Genomic DNA, 17,769 nt, shown 5'->3' with positions numbered 1-17,769 from the left:
TCCTGATTCTTTTCAAAGAACACTGTCGAATAAATACAATATGCAAGGAAAATAACAGCCCAACTCGCTTCAACTCCATTCTCTACTTCTGTATCATTTAAAAACCTATGCCTTCTTGCCACTTTGTGAACTTTGCTCTTTAAATTTTCCAAATGCTCCCTTAGGTTCTACATGTCATTTACATTCATTACTCCAAAATGTAATTCTCTGGCTTTTACTTCTTCTGGTTTGTCTAGGATATATTTGAGGACTCATTGGCACTTTTTTTTTGTTTCAGCAGTGTTTCAAATAAAAATAATGAAAACATCTTCTAACCTTCACCACCAGACAGCTCTTTGCCCATTACCACTGTGCCTGACATTAGTTCCCCTTGACTACTAACAAACTAACATCTGAGGAACCTTTGCTGCCATCTGTTGCTGCAAACAATCCATGTTTATCTATCTGCTAGTTTTATACATCAACTGCCAGATTTTCCTTCCGAAAAGCACAGCGGGATAATCCATACAAAATATCAGCACACTGAATCCTCATTGTGGATTCATAACAAAAGTTGCATACATTTGTACAAAGAGGAATGAACCCAGTTATCGGTTATGTTATCCAACTATAGATATCATTGCCTCTGTCTAGATTTTGTAGAAAGAGCTTCAATTAATCCTCTGTTGTCCCACTTTTTTGACTGCATTTAAAGTAGTCCACAATTTCTTTCTTCTTCTACACCTCTCCCCCATTTTGTTCTCAGATTCAATTGCTGCTACTTTCACCCTTTGGGCGGGGTGCGACTATTATGCAGGGAAAGAATTTTGCAGCTACAGCCTTGGCTGCCAGCTGAGGGAAACCCCATAGCTAGTGGTAGCCAGCCTCATCTCTCTCCCATAGTGACTTTGTAGCTCTCTCTCTGACAGTGTCACAAGTGTCCAACCACAATGCTGGTTTCCCTGCCTTGTGTGATAAAGCTCACAGTCTTATGTCTACTTCCCATTAGGAGAGGGAGAACACAAGGGAGGAGCAAAGCCAAGTTCCCCTTTGAAGTGGTTGCACTTTGAGGAGAGGTGGCATGGGAAGCTTTGATAGCTCAATTAGGGGGAACAGCAAAACAGATTTGGTCAGCAGGCTTCTCTCCCTTGTAACTAGTGTTTTCCACAATCTCAGCCAACCCTTCATCCTTTGGGAAGGCACTCTGAGCAGATAGTTCAAAATTGCATTCATGATGTATACGTTTGGGACACTACTTTTGTTCTAAACAAGTAGCTAATACTGATAAACAACTGAAAATATCTGTACACCACTACATTTCTGGTTTGTTACACTAATACCACTGTAAGATGCTGTAAAATCCTTTGTTGCTGGCATTGTTCATCCTATGATCTGTTTCTCATTACAATTCTGATCAAAGGAGCAGATAAAATCACAGCTCTGAAGCTCTCTTCAGGCACAGAATAGTCCAATTAGTGGTATGTCAAAATGCTTTTCAAAAATTAAATCTGAAGAATTGAGGATTGTCTCTTTAATGAATCTTTCAACACAGAATTATAATGATCATTTCCTGTATAAAGTTTTGCTTAACACTGTTTTAATAGTTGCTTCCTTAGACAATTCTTAAATTATTTTAATAAAGGTATGTAAGATAGTATTCACAGCATTAAAAAGTAAAATCTACAAAAATAGTTGAAAAAATAGTAAATGTGTTTTTAAAAAAAAAATCAGACAGGTATTGTTAAGAGAAATAAATGTTTTAAAAACTGAAAGATAGGAAAGCATTATGCAAAAATAATCATGGAATAATATGGGGAGGGGGAAAGTACACTAAGAAGTTCAAAGCATGATTGTGTTCTTTCTTCCTGTGACAGCAGTGAAAAACGGCACATAGAGGATGCATTAAATCTAGACACTCCAGCTAATCAAGTTAACATTGTAACAAAAGCTGCTCTAGCACCATCAAGAATTAATTCAGTCACATTGCCCTAAAAGCTTGGCTGTATGCAGAGCTGCATATAGAGTGAACTATTTATTCTCTTTTGGTTAGAAAGGCATTAAAGACAGGACTTATTAGATGAATTGCATCAAAGCTTGAGGATTGCTTGTACAATTGATTATTCTCATGTAGATGAATTGTGACAATTCTATGTGTAGGAGAAGATTCAAGCTCAAGCCTACATGCTGCTTCAATTATTTGCCACCTTTCATAGAATCATTGTTGGAGGAGACCACACGGGCCATTCAGTTCAATCTCCTGCCATGCAGGAACAGCATATTCCATCATTGAACAGATCTTGCCGTCATATTTTTTTCCTGCTAATTGAATTCATTGCTCCATTTCCTATTCTCTACAGTAGCAGAAAACAAGCTTGCTCTCTCTTCAATGAGACATCCTTTCAGATATTTAAACATGGCTATCATGTCTCCTTTAAATCTTCTTTTCTATAAGCTAAACATACTCAGTTTGCTAAGCTGTTCTTGGCTTGCAGATCTTTTATCATTTTGGTCATCCTTCTCTGGACATGTTCCAGCTTGTCAATATCTCACATGGAATGTGGTGTCCTAAACTAGACACTGTATTCCAGGTGAGGTGTGGAACTATTACTTCTCTCAGTCTAAATGGTATATCTTCAACATGTTACTGAGTCCAGTGGCTGGCTGATGAGACTCTTAAAGATCCCTCTGCTTCCTTCTTTGATCAAAAGATGACCTTAAGTGTTAATTCAGTGTTCGTGGATGAATTTTCACCTTCATTGCGATTAGCCCACCTTCATGGGTAAATTTTATTTTCTCTTTCTTATAGTTAGAATTGCTTTATTTCAGAACAGAGCTGTCCAACTAGTTTTAGACTTCCACAAGTATCCACCTTTCTTCCACACTAGATTCCTTCACTGACTACCAGTTTGGGCCACATCCCATTTTAAACTTTTGGTACTTGCATTTAGGGTTCTGCACTCTAATCTCCTCCGTATTTGGCAGCTTTACTAGCATGGCACCCATCGCCTAGGAATTTAATATTTATAGGTAAATTATTGTTGTTGGTTTCACCGATGTGAACTGTTTTGTCAATGCTGCCAGTCCTTCAATATCTGTACCTGTAGGACAGTCTTCTTTGGGGTCTCCAGCTAGAGGAAGATGGGATCTGTTTTTTTAAGGGGTCGAGGACCTTGCTCTTTGATTTGCCAGACTATATTCCTGAGCAGTGCTTGAAGTTGTTCAGATAGATGGTGGCTGATGGGATATTTAGATTTCCAATATATCATGCTTTTCTCAGTATCTCTGATGATGTATGTTTAATGTTCTGCCCTTGGGAGAAATATTATCATTATTAAGTAATAAATATAGTAATAAATATGTATGATAATAAATGTATTTAAAACTTCTAAAAATATTACTCCAAATTAATGAATACAGTAGAGTCTCACTTATCCAACGTAAACAGGCCGGCAGAACGTTGGATAAGCGAATATGTTGGATAATAAGGAGAGATTAAGAAAAAGTCTATTGAACATCAAATTATGTTATTATTTTACAAATTAAGCACCAAAACATCATGTTATACAACAAATTTGACAGAAAAAGTAGTTCAATACGCAGTAATGCTATGTTGTAATTACTGTATTTACGAATTTAGCACCAAAATATCACGATATATTGAAAACATTGACTACAAAAATGTGTTGGATAATCCAGAATGTTGGATAAGTGAGACTCTACTGTAGTTTATTGCCCTAGTACTTACATGATGCTACAAACTGGTTCGTTTTTCAGATTTCAAGTTAGCATCCCTGAAATAAACTATTTCCCAAGAGCCTTCTATAGCAAACACACCAGAAAAAAAAACTACTTAATGTGTGAACTTTAATACATGAGTGCCCCCTAGTGACTGGGAAAAAATAAAAGCATATTATTACACTATTCTGAAAGAGCTCATAAAATTCAGTCAAATTTCAACAGTACATTTCAAAGTAACTGAGCCAGACTGACATTTTTACATAGGATAAAGACACACTGAACTCAGCAAGAATTACATCTGAGTAGATGCTTATTACATGTACTGTTAGCTTTCCTATTTTAGGGATCACTGACTCAGCTATCAAAGCTGATGTTTAAAGATACAGAATAATCCAATTCATAAGAACTTACAAAGAAAGCAAAATATTATTCAGAACAAGAATACAAACTGAAATGCTTTGCACAAAGCTGAGGTCTGAAAGGATACTTTTTTCTGGATGAACGTTGCATACAGAGAAACATTGCATAAAGAGGAAAGTATTTACTGCTTCATGAAGTTGCTGCTAGGGTTAAAAGTAGTTTTCATAATCACAAATACAGTGGCCATATTTTCTGTTTTACAGCGGGCAGTCCTTTGTCTGAAGGGCAATAAGGAGACAAGTCTCTGTATGAAGATATTCTTGATTTTAGGGGTAGAGAAATATACTGGAAATGACTTCTTGTATCCATTTGACAAACTTTGTCTCTTCCCCATATGAAAAAGAGAAGATGAATGAAATCTTCTCAGCTCGCAGGGGAAAGCACCAGTTGAAACTGGAAAAACATCCCTGCTGTTTATGACTAGTAATAAACATCTCCTCTTCCAGCAAGATGGCAAAGGAGTGATGTGAGAGGAAATCATCCCAAGTCAAGAATCTATGGCAGTTTTCATGGGTCAGATGGAGAAACATCACATCCAAAAGGCTCCCTCCTCTGGTCTATCTGAAAAGTTGTCCAGCCCAAGTCCAATTCAAGAATAAATAACCAGATGGAGGGAAGAGGGACCTTGGTGCTCTCCTTCAATGGCTGACAGACTGAGCAGGTATGCATCACAGTATTCTCCAAATGTGGTGAGATGAGATGCATTCCTATTGAAATTATTTCTAAATGTTCTCATCCAAATGTAAATTACTATTTTATGCACAGGTATGCTCACTTTTGGGTGTTTGTGTGTACATAAATTATCATCCCAAGATGCCAGCTATCTTTGAATGACCCAAATCTTGCTTGTATCTGGCTTCACCCCCTAAAAGAGGGTCCTGGGGCTAAAAATAAGTTACAAATAGGTTGCTTTAATTTGGCAGTCTCTAGATTAATCACGTTTTCTCTTGCTGAGGTCATCCATGTGAGCAATGGACCATTTATTAAGATGCAGACAGAATTACTTGATTTTAGTAACATCTAAATAAACAAGTAGTGAATTACTCAAACCATGATTTAGAAGGGGAAATTTTTCTTACAATTCTGTAGTCAAACAGTGGGAAAATGCTTCAGACTTAAGATAGAAAAGTCTGAAGCATTTTCCCACTGTTTGATTACAGAATTGAAGAGAACACACACTGGAATGACTGCAGTGCTAATTGTAGTACCTCATTCACATAACCCACTACAGAACCAACTGATCATCATTTTCTCCCATTGGTGTCTTTGTAAGTCTCAGGGAATGGCCTGTCTATCTTCTTTGAGAACTAAAATTAGCAGACAGTGTTTGTCAGAAAAGGAACAAAACTAACACAAAATTTTAGTCTTTAATTAGAACATTATTTTAATTCATTGCATGTCACTGTACTGTACTGCAATTACAAGTATTTACACACAACAGGATCTTATATGCATGATTCTGTGCACGCCTATTCAAAAGTAAGTCCCACTGATTACAACATCCCTGTTAAGGAGGGTTTGAAAACATGTGGCCTCTTAGGTGTTGAACTAACTCTCAGCAGTTCTACCTAGTAGGCAAGGATGAAAAACATTGGAGCTATAAATTCAACATTAGAAGGCAGCATGATTCCCACCTTTGCTGTTAGGAGTCTATAGGACAGCAGCCTTTTCTTTCTCCTTGTCTCCTTTCCCTCTTTACTTCTCTGCTTGCTGGAAGTAAATAGAGGACTGTGGTGCAAAAGGGAATTGCTCTACTAAGAAAATAGGTTCCTTTGCATTGCATACATTTTCTGGATGTCACAAAAGATTTGATTGTTCAACACATTGAAAAAAACACATTCTAATGTGAACAGACATTTTTGTTCTGACTTTAAATAGGACTTTTTCATTTCATATTTTAGATTAATTAAATTTACTCCCCCAAAATTAACACCCTAAAATATACAGGCTATTAAAAAACTTGCTTTCACAAATATATCTTCAATGTGTACAATGAAGCGGCTCTGTAGACCAATTTTCTGCACCGCTTAATAAAATATGCTTCTTGTGAAGGTTGTAGATCACTGGACTAGGCTTACTCTCCAAATGTTAACGATCTTGCAGGTATCTGTTGTTCCCTGTGCAAGTCTTTTGCTCTATTCTTTAGGGTTTCTGCCTTGGCATCATTCTTCTCAACTCCATCTCCCAGTTTATACATTCGGCTTGCATTAGCACATGCCCATACATGGCCCAAATCACATGCTTTCAGAGAATAGTTCAGGGCCTGGTTCATATCCTTTGCTATCCCAGGGACTCCTTGAAGATATATTGTACTAAGGTTAAAACAGCTGGGTGCAAAACCCGCATCACAAGCTTTACTGTAATAGTCCCTGGCAAGGGGTGCATTGGGCTTCTCATCATCATTCACCCGTCCATCATGTACCAGCAATCCAGCATTGTGACAAGCATCTGTGGATTTCTTCCCTCCTTTCTTACAAGATTTCAAAAAGCAATTGTATGCAGTTTTCAGGTCTAAAGGGAGGCCACCTGCAAGGAAAATACCGATACATTATTTACACTACGGGTATAAATAAATGTGTACCTACTGCTCCTCTGGGTGATTTGCAGTAGATTAAGCATTTCTAACTTCTTAAATAATAATGAAATAATGACTGTTTGAAGAAAGCAATTGGATTTATCTATAAAATCTATAACCTTCACTCATTTCTGGCACTCAGAACAAATTCCTGGTTTCAGAACAGTTTCATTTTAAATGTATATTTATGCACCAGTCCCCAATTGGTGGATTCTGGTGTACTAATTTTAAAATGACAACACGCAAACAAATTCTGGCAGCATGAGGTCTGCCCAACTTTGGTTTACATAGAGCATTTCCAAAATGCTTGAAGTGCTTCACATTTGTAAGTAATTCTTGTAAAATGCATGAAGTGTTTCACATTTGTAAATGATATCTATAAACGTACTCAATTTTATTTTTCCGCATTTATTTATTTATTACAACATTTCTACTCCACCCTTCTCACCCATTAGGGGACTCAGGGCGGCTTACAAATATAAAACACGTATATAAAACAATTACAAGCACATTTCAATCCATTTAAATTAAATTACATTAAAACATTCATAGATATACATATAAATATACATTCAAGGCACATTCTGAGTCCAACCCGGGTCTGTCATTATATCTTAGATCATATAATTGTAATTAATGCTGCTATTATTGGTCAAAAGCCTGGTCCCATAGGCAAATTTTTACTCTTTTTCGGGAGGATAGGAGAGAGGGAGCCTGCCTGTTTTCATTTGGGAGAGTGTTCCATAGGTGGGGGGCCACCACTGAAAAGGCCCTGTCTCTCATCCCCGCCAGCCGCACCTATGAGGCTGGTGGGACTGAGAGCAGGGCATCCCCTGAAGATCTTAAATTACACGATGGCTCATAGCGGGAGACACGTTCGGACAAGTAAGCTGGGCCGGAACCGTTTAGTGCTTTATAGGCTAAAGCCAGCACTTTGAATTGTGCTCGGTAACTAATCAATCAAGCTAATCAAACATTACAATCAAAAAGGCTATGATGAAGTGACAGTTAATTTTTTTTATCCTGGGTAGTATATGAACTGTGGATTTCATGGTTTATAGTTCATTATTTTAACTGCTACACTGATCTCAAATTTACCCACACATATTCCTCTGTCTAAACTATCTGAATTTTCTTTTTTCTTACATTCAGAGTTAAGCTGGGTAGTACATTTATAGAGAAGCTCTTCCTTACCTTTTCCAGTTGCATAGTAAGCTCCAAGTTTGTAGCAGCTTTCACTGTGTGAATTAGTTTCACAATTCTCCTTTAGCACTTTAGCAGCTCCCTCAAAGTTTTTCTTCACTCCTTCTAGGTATTCTGCCAGACGGTGACAACCTGTGGTTTTACAATGAAGCATAGGTGATAAAGAATCATGGTTATGCTTCACCCACTGTGTTTAACTTGCAAGATCAGCTTACTTTTTGGTTTTGTTTTCATCAGTTAGGATGAAAACAAAAAAGCAGTTTAAATTGTTCCTAACATCCTTTGCCTCTCAGTGTAGAGAAAGGCACTGGGAGGGGGGTGACTTCTGAATTAGAAAAGTAATGGGATTCGCCATCTGAGTTACAGATGAGTCTGGTATTATAATGAGTAACTTTAATCTTGTAAACCACTGATATATACTGCCTTAATATTATATTTCAGAATAGTATGAATGAGCCTTTTGTCTAGATACATAGTACCTTCACTCCTTTTAAATAAATCAACATGCTTCTAACCACAGTTTTCCATCTCATTGGAAAAAAAGAAATTATGGCTAGCACCTTGAGAACAAGTCAAAATACTCAACAAATGTAAAACCATTATTCAGTATCCCATCTGGCAGCAAAACTAGGAACTATAGTCCCCAGTTCGTATATAATGAGACTTGGTGTGCTACGTTAGAATCATAGTTGGAAGAGGCCTCATGGGCCATCCAGTCCAACCCCCCCCCCCCCCCCCCCCCGCCAAGAAGCAGGACATTGCATTCAAAGCATTACTAAAGAAGGAGTTTGTCTTGGCTTATTAAGATAAGATATGATAGTCTGAAAGCAGGCAATGCAGCCAAAGAGTAATATTGAATTGTCCAGCAGTTTGACCTACAACTAAAATGAAATCCCAGTCTTGAATATATCTACTGGAAGATCTCAACTGAATTTTCTTTAAGTTTACAACCACTGTTGACAAAGCTAGTCCTAATCATTTTACTATAGAGCCAATGATTTCAGCATTGGACTACAACTTTAGATCAGAGTTCGATTTTATGCTTGGATATGGAAATCCAAAGTGGTGTCAAACTAAGCTGATTCCAGTGTGTGGAAGCAAACATGAAAAGGCATGCAGTTCCCACATTGCAGGCCTCCCTCCTCACCGTCGGGCTCCTTCTCCTTGTAGCACTGGAAGCTGTACTCGACGCCCAGGTTCTCCAGGTAGCCCTTCACCTCCTCTTCATCCTCGAAATTGATCAGCCCTGCCATGTCCCGCCACAAAAGAGCATCTCCCCCTTGAGGCGCTTCCTACAAGGTGAAAGCGTCCCAGAAAAAGCCTTCCCCTCTTGCGGCTGGCGGAAGGGAATCGGCGACGGACACAATTACACATCCGCTGAGGCTGAGAGGGCGGGGTGGGTCGCAGAATGAGCAGTGACGTCAGTAGTTGAACTACTCATCCTAAGAAGAAACCCTGGCTGACTCTCTTCGGCCCAGCTGTTAATTAAAGGCGCAGGAATGCTATTTTTGAGGGTACACAATTATATTAGTTCGACACTACTTTAACAGCCATGGCTCTCCATCCTATGGAATCCTAGGATTTGCAGGCTATTATTATTATGGAACTCTCTGACAGGGAATTGTAAATATCCCACAAAGCTACAACTCCCAGGATTGCATAATGTCCTTTGCATTTTTATTGTCTCCCAACCTGGACCTTCCATAGATATATAAACCTCCCTTGCCTAGTTTCCAACAGACTTCACAACCTCTGAGGATGCCTTCCATAAATGTGGGTGAAACATCAGGAGAGAATGGAACATGGCCATACAGCTCAGAAAACTCACAGCAACTCTTTTTTATTGTCTCTTCATCAGGAGAAAGGCAGAATAAATAATTCAGTAAATAAATAGAATAATAAATAACACCAACAGCTTAAAGAAGGTAACAAAACTACTGTGATGTAGGAAAGTTATTGAAATATTTCTGTTCTTCAAGGCTTTTCACTTTTATTGGTTGTATTTTCATCTCTTACCCTTTATTATTACATTCTCTGTTTTTGTAGATTACACTATGGAACAAAAATTGAAAAAAAATCTGTACCTAGTTTGAAAGTGTTATTTTCTGTTTAATTGTGTGGTACTTACATTGAAAGTACAGTAGAGTCTCACTTATCCAAGATAAACGGGCCGTCAGAACATTGGATAAGCGAAAATCTTGGATAATAAGGAGGGATTAAGAAAAAAGCCTATTAAACATAAAATTACATTATGATTTTCCAAATTAAGCACCAAAACATCATGTTTTACAAGAAATTGACAGAAAAAGCAGTACAATACACAGTAATGTTATGTAGTAATTACTGTATTAACGAATTTAGCACCAAAACATTGCAATATTTACTACAAAAACAATAACTACTAAAAGGCAGACTGCCTTGGATAATACAGAACCTTGGATAAGTGAAGCTTGGATAAGTGAGACTCTACTGTAGTTGTTGAACTCCAGAAACCTCATTTTCTTGGCTGTCACAAACAATGATAAATTGTTTGAGACTTGGTGAGATATTCATTGAAAAACTATAGTAAAATGTGCTGCAGGATGTCCCACAGTTTTTGCAGTTTAATAAACTTTTCCCATGTTTCACCGCTCAGGCATAATGCATAATAACAATAATAAAATCTAATAAAATATATTATCATGCATTTTGAGGAGCCCCCAGTGATACAGCAGATTCAACCGCTGAGCTGCTGAAATTCCTGACCAAAAGGTTGGCAGTTCGAATCTGGGGAGAGGGTGAGCTCCTGCTGTTAGCCCCAGTTTCTGCAACCTAGCGGTTCAAAAACATGCACATGTGGGTAGATCAATAGGTACCACTCAGGCGGGAAGGGAACAGTGTTCCATGCAGTCATGCCGACCACATGATCTTGGAGGTGTCTACAGACAATGCTGTCTTGTCATCTTAGAAATGGAGATGAGCACCAACTCCCAGAGTCGGACACAACAAGACTTAATGTCAGGGGGAAACCTTTACCCTTTACCTATGCATTCTGAAACTGTTATATGGCAGCCTAGATGCGGTCTGAGTGCTTGAGAGAGTATATTTCAGAGTACTGGAGTTCAAATGAAGCCGAAAGCTTTGCTCTTTGATTTAGAATCCTCTTATTGTGTTTGGAATTCAAAGACATGACTGTGTTAATCTGGGATAATAGTATGCAAAGGGTTCTTGTAACACCTTTGAGACATAGGGCCCTTCTAGGGCCCTTCCATACAGCCATATAACTCAGGGCCCTTCCACAGAGCCCTATATCCCAGAATATCAAGGCAGAAAATCCCACAACATCTGTTTTGAACTGGGGCCCTTTGGCCCCATCCACACAGCTGCATAAAATCCCACATTTTCTGCTTTGAACTGGAATATATGGCAGTGTGGACTCAGATAACCCAGATCTAAGCAGATATTGTGGGATTTTATGCCTTGATATTCTGGCTGTGTGGAAAGGCCCCCAGTTATCTGGGGCCCCTTCCACACAGCTGAATAAAATCCCACATTATCTGCTTTGAACTGGAATATATGGCAGCATGGATTCAGATAACCCAGTTCAAAGCAGATATTGTGGATTATCTACCTTGATATTCTGGGTTATACGGCTGTATGGATGGGCACACTGCCACATACAGTAGAGTCTCACTTATACAACATAAATGGGCCGTCAGAATGTTGGATAAGTGAATATGTTGGATAATAAGGAGGGATTAAGGAAAAGCCTATTAAACATAAAATTACATTATGATTTTACAAATTAAGCACCAAAACATCATGTTTTACAAGAAATTGACAGAAAAAGCAGTACAATACACAGTAATGTTATGTAGTAATTACTGTATTTACGAATTTAGCACCAAAATATCATGATGTATTGAAAACATTGACTAGAAAAATGTGTTGGATAATCCAGAACGTTGGATAAGCGAATGTTGGATAAGTGAGATTCTACTGTATTGCAGTACAAAGCAGAAAATGTGGGATTTTATTCAGCTGTGTGAAAGGGGTCCCAGGCAGGCCCTATATCCCAGGATCTGATCCCAGGTTTTCTACTTTAAACTGGATTATATGAGTCTGCATAGCAGATAATCTGGGATAAACAGAAAATCGGGGATCAGATCCCGGGGTTTAGGGCCTGTCTGGAAGGGCCTATGGGGTGCATCCGCACTGCACAACTATTCCAGTTTGATTCCACTTTTATCTGACATGGCGCCATCTTGCATAATCCTTCAATCTGTGGTCTGTTGAAGCACGGAAGCCCCTTCCACACAGCTGAATAAAATCCCACTTTGAACTGGAATATATGGCAATGTGGACTCAGATGACCCAGTTCAAAGCAGATATTGTGGGATTTTCTTCCTTGATGTTTTGGGTTATATGGCTGTGTGAAAGGGCTGAGGGGGGAAAGGAAGGGGCCTGTGGCTGTTAGGAATGGTGGGAGTTGAAATCCAAAACCCCTGGAGGGCCCAAGTTTGCCCATGCCTGCTCTACAGGGAGACCCAGGGCTGCGTCCCCTTTAAGGGAAGCTCTCTCTCGCTCTGTGTGTGTGTGTGTGTGTGTGTGTGTAGAGGCGCCTGTTTGGTCGGGTTTCCCTTGAGGCCGGCTTGGCCGGGCTTATTCACTTCCAGGTCGAGGGTGACAGCTGGGCTGTACAGGGAGGTGGCTTGCTCCTTGGATGGTGGTCGGGGCCCGCCCCCAGAAGCAGCAGCAGCAGCAGCCTCAGGAGGAGGAGGAGGAGGAGGAGGAGGAGGAGAAGGAGAAGAGAAGGGCGAGGGCTCCTCGGTGCAGAAATGGTGAGTGGCTGCGGGGGGAGAGGAAAGAAGGAAGGTCTTGGAACAGCCACCCCTATGGAGATGCAGGAGGGGGGGGGGAGGAAGATCGAGGGAACAGCGGGTGGAATCGGGAACGTTCCTTCCCGCCTCAGTCAGTCTCTGGGTAAAATCTGAAGAAAAAAAAAATCTTCTGCCATTGGGATCAGAGGCGAAAAGGACATTCCCAGTGGGAAGAAATACCTCACGCAACATGTTCAAGAAGAGAGCATCCTGTCCCTACATTACTACATCCCTCATCTGAAATGTTTAGGACCAGGCCTGTGTTGGGATGTGATACCTTTGAGGAGGAGGAAGGATTTCCCAGCGGAGGAATATATCTCACATGACATAGAATCATAGAGTTGGGAGAGACCTCATGGGCCATCCAGTCCAACTCCCTACCAAGAATCAAGAGAATCGCATTCAAAGCACCCCCAACAGATGGCCATCCAGCCTCTGCTTAAAAGCCTCCAAAGAAGGAGCCTCCACCACACATCTCTCACGGTTAGGAAGTTCTTCCTAATGTTCAGGTGGAATCTCCTCTAGACATGTTCAAGACAAGAGTTTAGTTCTCCATTGGGTATCCCTTATTTGAGAACCCTTCCACACAAAATCCCACAATATTTGCTTTGAACTGATATATATGGCAATGTGGATTCAGATAACCCAGTTCAAAGCAGATATCATGGGATTTACTGCCTTGATATTCTGGGTTATATGGCTGTGTGGAAGGGCCCTGAAATGTTTGGCACCAGGCCTGTTTGGGATTTGATAACTTTGAGGAAAAACAACATTTCCCAGTGAATGAATTATAGGATCATAGGGCCCTTGCACACAGCCCTATATCCCAGAATATCAAGGTAGAAAATCCCACATTATCTGAGTGTGGACTCCAATAATCCAGTTCAAAGCAGATAATGTGGGATTTTCTGCCTCGATATTCTGGGATATAGGGCTGTGTGGAAGGGCCCATAGAATCATAGAGTTGGAAGAGACCTCTTGGGTCCAACCCCCTGCCAAGAAGCAGGAAAATTGCATTCAAAGCATCCCCAACAGATGGCTATCCAGCTTTTGTTTAAAAGTCTCCAAAGAAGAAGCCTCCACCACACTCCACGGCGGAAAGTTCCACTGCTGAACAGTTCTTCCTCATGGTCAGGTGAAATCTCCTTTCCTGTAGTTTGAAGCTGTTGTTCCGCATCCTAGTCTCCAGGGAAGCAGAAAACAAGCTTGCTCCCTTCTCCGTATGACTTCCCCTCACATATTTATACATGGCTATCATGTCTCCTCTCAGCCTTCTTTTCTGCAGGCTAAACATGCCCAGCTCTTTAAGCCACTCCTCATAAGGCTTGTTCTCCAGACCTTTGATCATTTTAGTTGCCCCCCTCTGGACACCTTCCAGCTTGTCAACATCTTCCTTCAATTGCAGTGTCCAGAATTGGACACAGTATTCCAGGTGTGGTCTGACCAAGGCAGGATAGAGGGGTAGCTAGCCTAGTTTTCCAACATACCTCACAACCTCTGAGGATGCCTGCCATAGATGTGGGTGAAACTTCTGGAGAGAATGCTTCTGGAACATGGCCATGTAGCCTGAAAAACTCACAGCAACCCAAATAAATAAAACTTTATTTATACCCTTCCACCATCTTCCAATAGGGACTCGGGATGGCTTACAAAATAGCACACAATGGTGCCAATATACAACATAAAATACAGTACATCAACATCAATAACACATCAATTTACATAAAACCACAATATATAGAAATTAACAAAAGCACAACTCAAATTAAGTAAAATGATCAGTAAAACGCAGCAGTAGCCAGCCACTCAGTTAAAAAGGGGCCGTATACTCCTGAAAGCATTATTATGTGGAAAAGGTGTCTCAGTTGAAACGTCATCACCAGACATTGTTTCCACAGCAAGTCACAATTTTCAAAATACAGTTCTCTCAGACAAACTAAGGTCAGTGACATCTTCTGAACAGGGGCACAGACAGCAAAACAAACTCCACAGGGGTAGTATTAATAATAATAAAGCTTTATTTATATCCTGGCCCCTCTTCCCAAGGGGACTGGGAGCGGCTTACAACAAGGAAAAATATAAATAATAATAATAATCACATATAATAACTAACTCTTCCCTATGCTATCAAAAGCTGAAGAATGTATATATTTTGTCTGGAGTTGCACTTAAACATGTACCTGTTCCAACTTACATACAAATTCAGTTTAAGAAAAAAACCATTGAATCTATCTTGTTTGTAGTTTGGGGACTGCCTGTACATGTATGTAAATTCAAAATTGCACATCTTGGACACATGCTGTTCATCTGTCTTTCAAATGTGCCTTTTAAACATGATCTGAAGGTAATCTAATACACAATCGTTCTAATGGTTTTGTTGTCTGCAATCCAGATGAGTAAAATCTGATAGGGGAAAGTTTCCAAGAAACTATTAGAATAGACACTCAGGGGGGAAAGTAGGGAAAGGGAAAGTAAGAAAGAAAAAGTGAAAAAAGATTTCCCAGTGAAAAAAAATATTTACTTAGGTCTCCATTGAAATATAAGTTGACAATCCCTTACCTGAAATGATTAGTGTCAGGCGTGCTTAGAATTTGCTAATTTTTGGATTTTTGAATACACAATCACATCTTGGAGATGGGACCATAAATTGAAACACTGCATTCATTTGTTTCATGTGCGCCTTATAATTTTGTGCTCAATATTTGTAACAATGTTTGAATCGAAACTACAGTTATAATGTATAAAAAAACCCACAAACAAAATTAAAAAGTTGGCATTACACTAAATTTACTTTGACCAGAAGCTGGCCACTTTGAGTGTCTCTGCTACTGCTGTAAGAAGGTCCTCCATTGTGTATGTGGCAGGGCTCAGACTGCAGTGTAATAAGTGGTCTGTGGTTTGCTCTTCTCCACACTCACATATCGTGGACTCCACTTTGTAGCCTTATTTCTTTAAATTCTCTCTGCATCCCATGGTACCAGAGTGCGCTCTGTTCATTGCATCCATGTCTCCAAGTCTTCTGTGTTCCCAGGAGGGAGTCTCTCATCCGGCATCAGCCACTGATTGAGGTTCCGGGTTTTAACCTGCCATTTTTGGACACTCGCTTGTTGAGGTGTTCGTGCAAGTATCTCTGTAGATCTTAGAAAGCCATTTCTTGATTTAAGGTGTTGGCATGCTGGTTGATATCCATACAGAGCATTGGTTCTCAACCTGTGGGTCCCCAGGTGTTTTGGCCTACAACTCTCAGAAATCCCAGCCAGTTTACCAGCTGTTAGGATTTCTGGGAGTTGAAGGTCAAAACATCTGGGGACCCACAGGTTGAGAACCACTGGTATAGAGGATGGTACCAGAGATGTCAATGCCTTGGTCCCTTCATTATTGGCTGCTACTTCCCAACGGATATCAGGTGGTGCAATACTGGCTAAACAGTATAATTTCTGCAGCGGTGTAGAGTGTAGACATCCTGTGATAATGCAGCATGTCTCATAAAGAGCCACATCCACTGTTTTAACGTGGTGAGATGTATTCCACGCTGGGCATGCATATTCAACAGCAGAGTAGCAAAGTGTAAGGGCAGATGTCTTCACTGTATCTGATTATGATCCCCAGGTTGTGCCAATGGCATCTATAGACACAATCTAGGCTAGTGTGAGGGAAAACTCTGGAAAAGTTTGAAATGAACCATTGGAGAAAAGGGATTTTGCAATGGAGAAATATCACACATAACATGTTCAAGAAGAACGTATGCCCCTTTTATCTCTCAATTGAGATTCAAGTTGGGTATTCCTTATCTGAAATGTTTGGGATCAAATGTGGTTTGGATTTTTCCTTGATTTTGGAATACCTGTATGTGCATGCACACACACACACACCCACACACAATCTTGGAGATGGGACCTTAAGTTGAAATATGAGATTAATTGTTTCACATGCACTTTATACACACAAAGATAATATTATATAAATAACTTTATTTTAAAATGCATTTCCTGCTTCCCTTTGGTTGGTTTCTACATAATAATTTATTTTTTCTTCCACCTTCCAGCAAGCTATATTGTAATATAGCAAAGTTGTAATAATGTTGTGCATGAAACTAAGTTATACATTGAACTATCAGAAAGCAACATTGTCATTCTCTCAGCCACCCATGTGGACAATTTTGGGGGATTTGTATAAGGGATCTCAACCTGTGTCAGCAGACATCTGTCTTCCACTTCTACGTTACTAATATGGATTCAAATAATAATTTCTTTCTAAAATGTGCCTTAAAAGTTTATTCTATTCTGGTTGGCAAAATGGGTTGCCTGAATTTAGCAAGAAGTGCTAAGGATAGTTGTAGTGACCTTGGTTACTAGGCAGCTCTGTATAGTGAGAAAATAGCCGCTGCATGTGTGAGAGAGATAGAAAGGTAAGACTGGTTTTGTGCACCGAGCAGCTACAACAAAAGCTCCATGGTGACAGCCATACTGCAAGGACACATAATGTCTGAAAACAGCCTGCTGCTTAATATGACCATAATAGCATTGTGCTGATAATGTATAAGATAAGATTTTCTCATTTTGAAAGCTATGACACATTTCAGTCGCAGTTTAAAGTCATAATCATGTCTCATTTCACAATGGCCACAACATGACAGTCCTAGGATGTCAAAATCTGTTGCTGTAGTGTGCAGCACTTATATGGTGCACCTACACTATTAAATTAATGCAGTTTGACAGCACTTTAACTGCCATGTCTCAATGTTGTGGAATTATGAAAGTTGTAGTTTTATAAGGTCTTTAGTCTTCATTGCCAAAAAGGTACTTGTTCCTCCCATGATTTCATACCTTTAAACCATGGTACATAAAGTGATGGCAAACTGCATTAATTCTAAAGTATAGATGCACCTGTTACGATTTGCCTAAGGTGGATTTTTAGCGTAGAATAGGGACTAGAGCTCTCATCTCTTGGGTACCTAGGGTGCATCTACACTGTAGAGTTAATGCAGTTTGTCAT

The 17,769-nt window shown here is 39.7% G+C and overlaps 2 protein-coding genes across 2 annotated transcripts in view; one reads left to right on the top strand and one right to left on the bottom strand.

Annotated features, from left to right (window-relative positions):
- Positions 1-5,495: 5,495 nt before the first annotated feature.
- Positions 5,496-9,281, bottom strand: LOC100563146 (cytochrome c oxidase assembly factor 7). Its single transcript, XM_003220311.4, has 3 exons — positions 9,063-9,281; positions 7,907-8,047; positions 5,496-6,663 (listed from the first exon to the last, which is right to left on the bottom strand). The coding sequence occupies exons 1-3, from the start codon at positions 9,166-9,168 to the stop codon at positions 6,212-6,214; spliced, it is 699 nt and encodes a 232-aa protein (XP_003220359.1). The 5' UTR covers positions 9,169-9,281; the 3' UTR covers positions 5,496-6,211.
- A 3,224-nt stretch (positions 9,282-12,505) lies between these two features.
- Positions 12,506-17,769, top strand: part of LOC100558936 (protein zyg-11 homolog B) — a 31,323-nt gene continuing 26,059 nt past the window's right edge. The window contains exon 1 of the mRNA XM_008109583.3: positions 12,506-12,735. Coding sequence (XP_008107790.1) covers positions 12,733-12,735 — 3 coding nt within the window. The 5' untranslated portion in view covers positions 12,506-12,732. The remainder of the gene's footprint in view (positions 12,736-17,769) is intronic.

This window comes from Anolis carolinensis, chromosome 4 (genome assembly GCF_035594765.1).
Source record: "Anolis carolinensis isolate JA03-04 chromosome 4, rAnoCar3.1.pri, whole genome shotgun sequence".
Classification (NCBI taxonomy): domain Eukaryota; kingdom Metazoa; phylum Chordata; class Lepidosauria; order Squamata; family Dactyloidae; genus Anolis; species Anolis carolinensis.
This window is presented reverse-complemented; position numbering and strand designations above follow the sequence as displayed.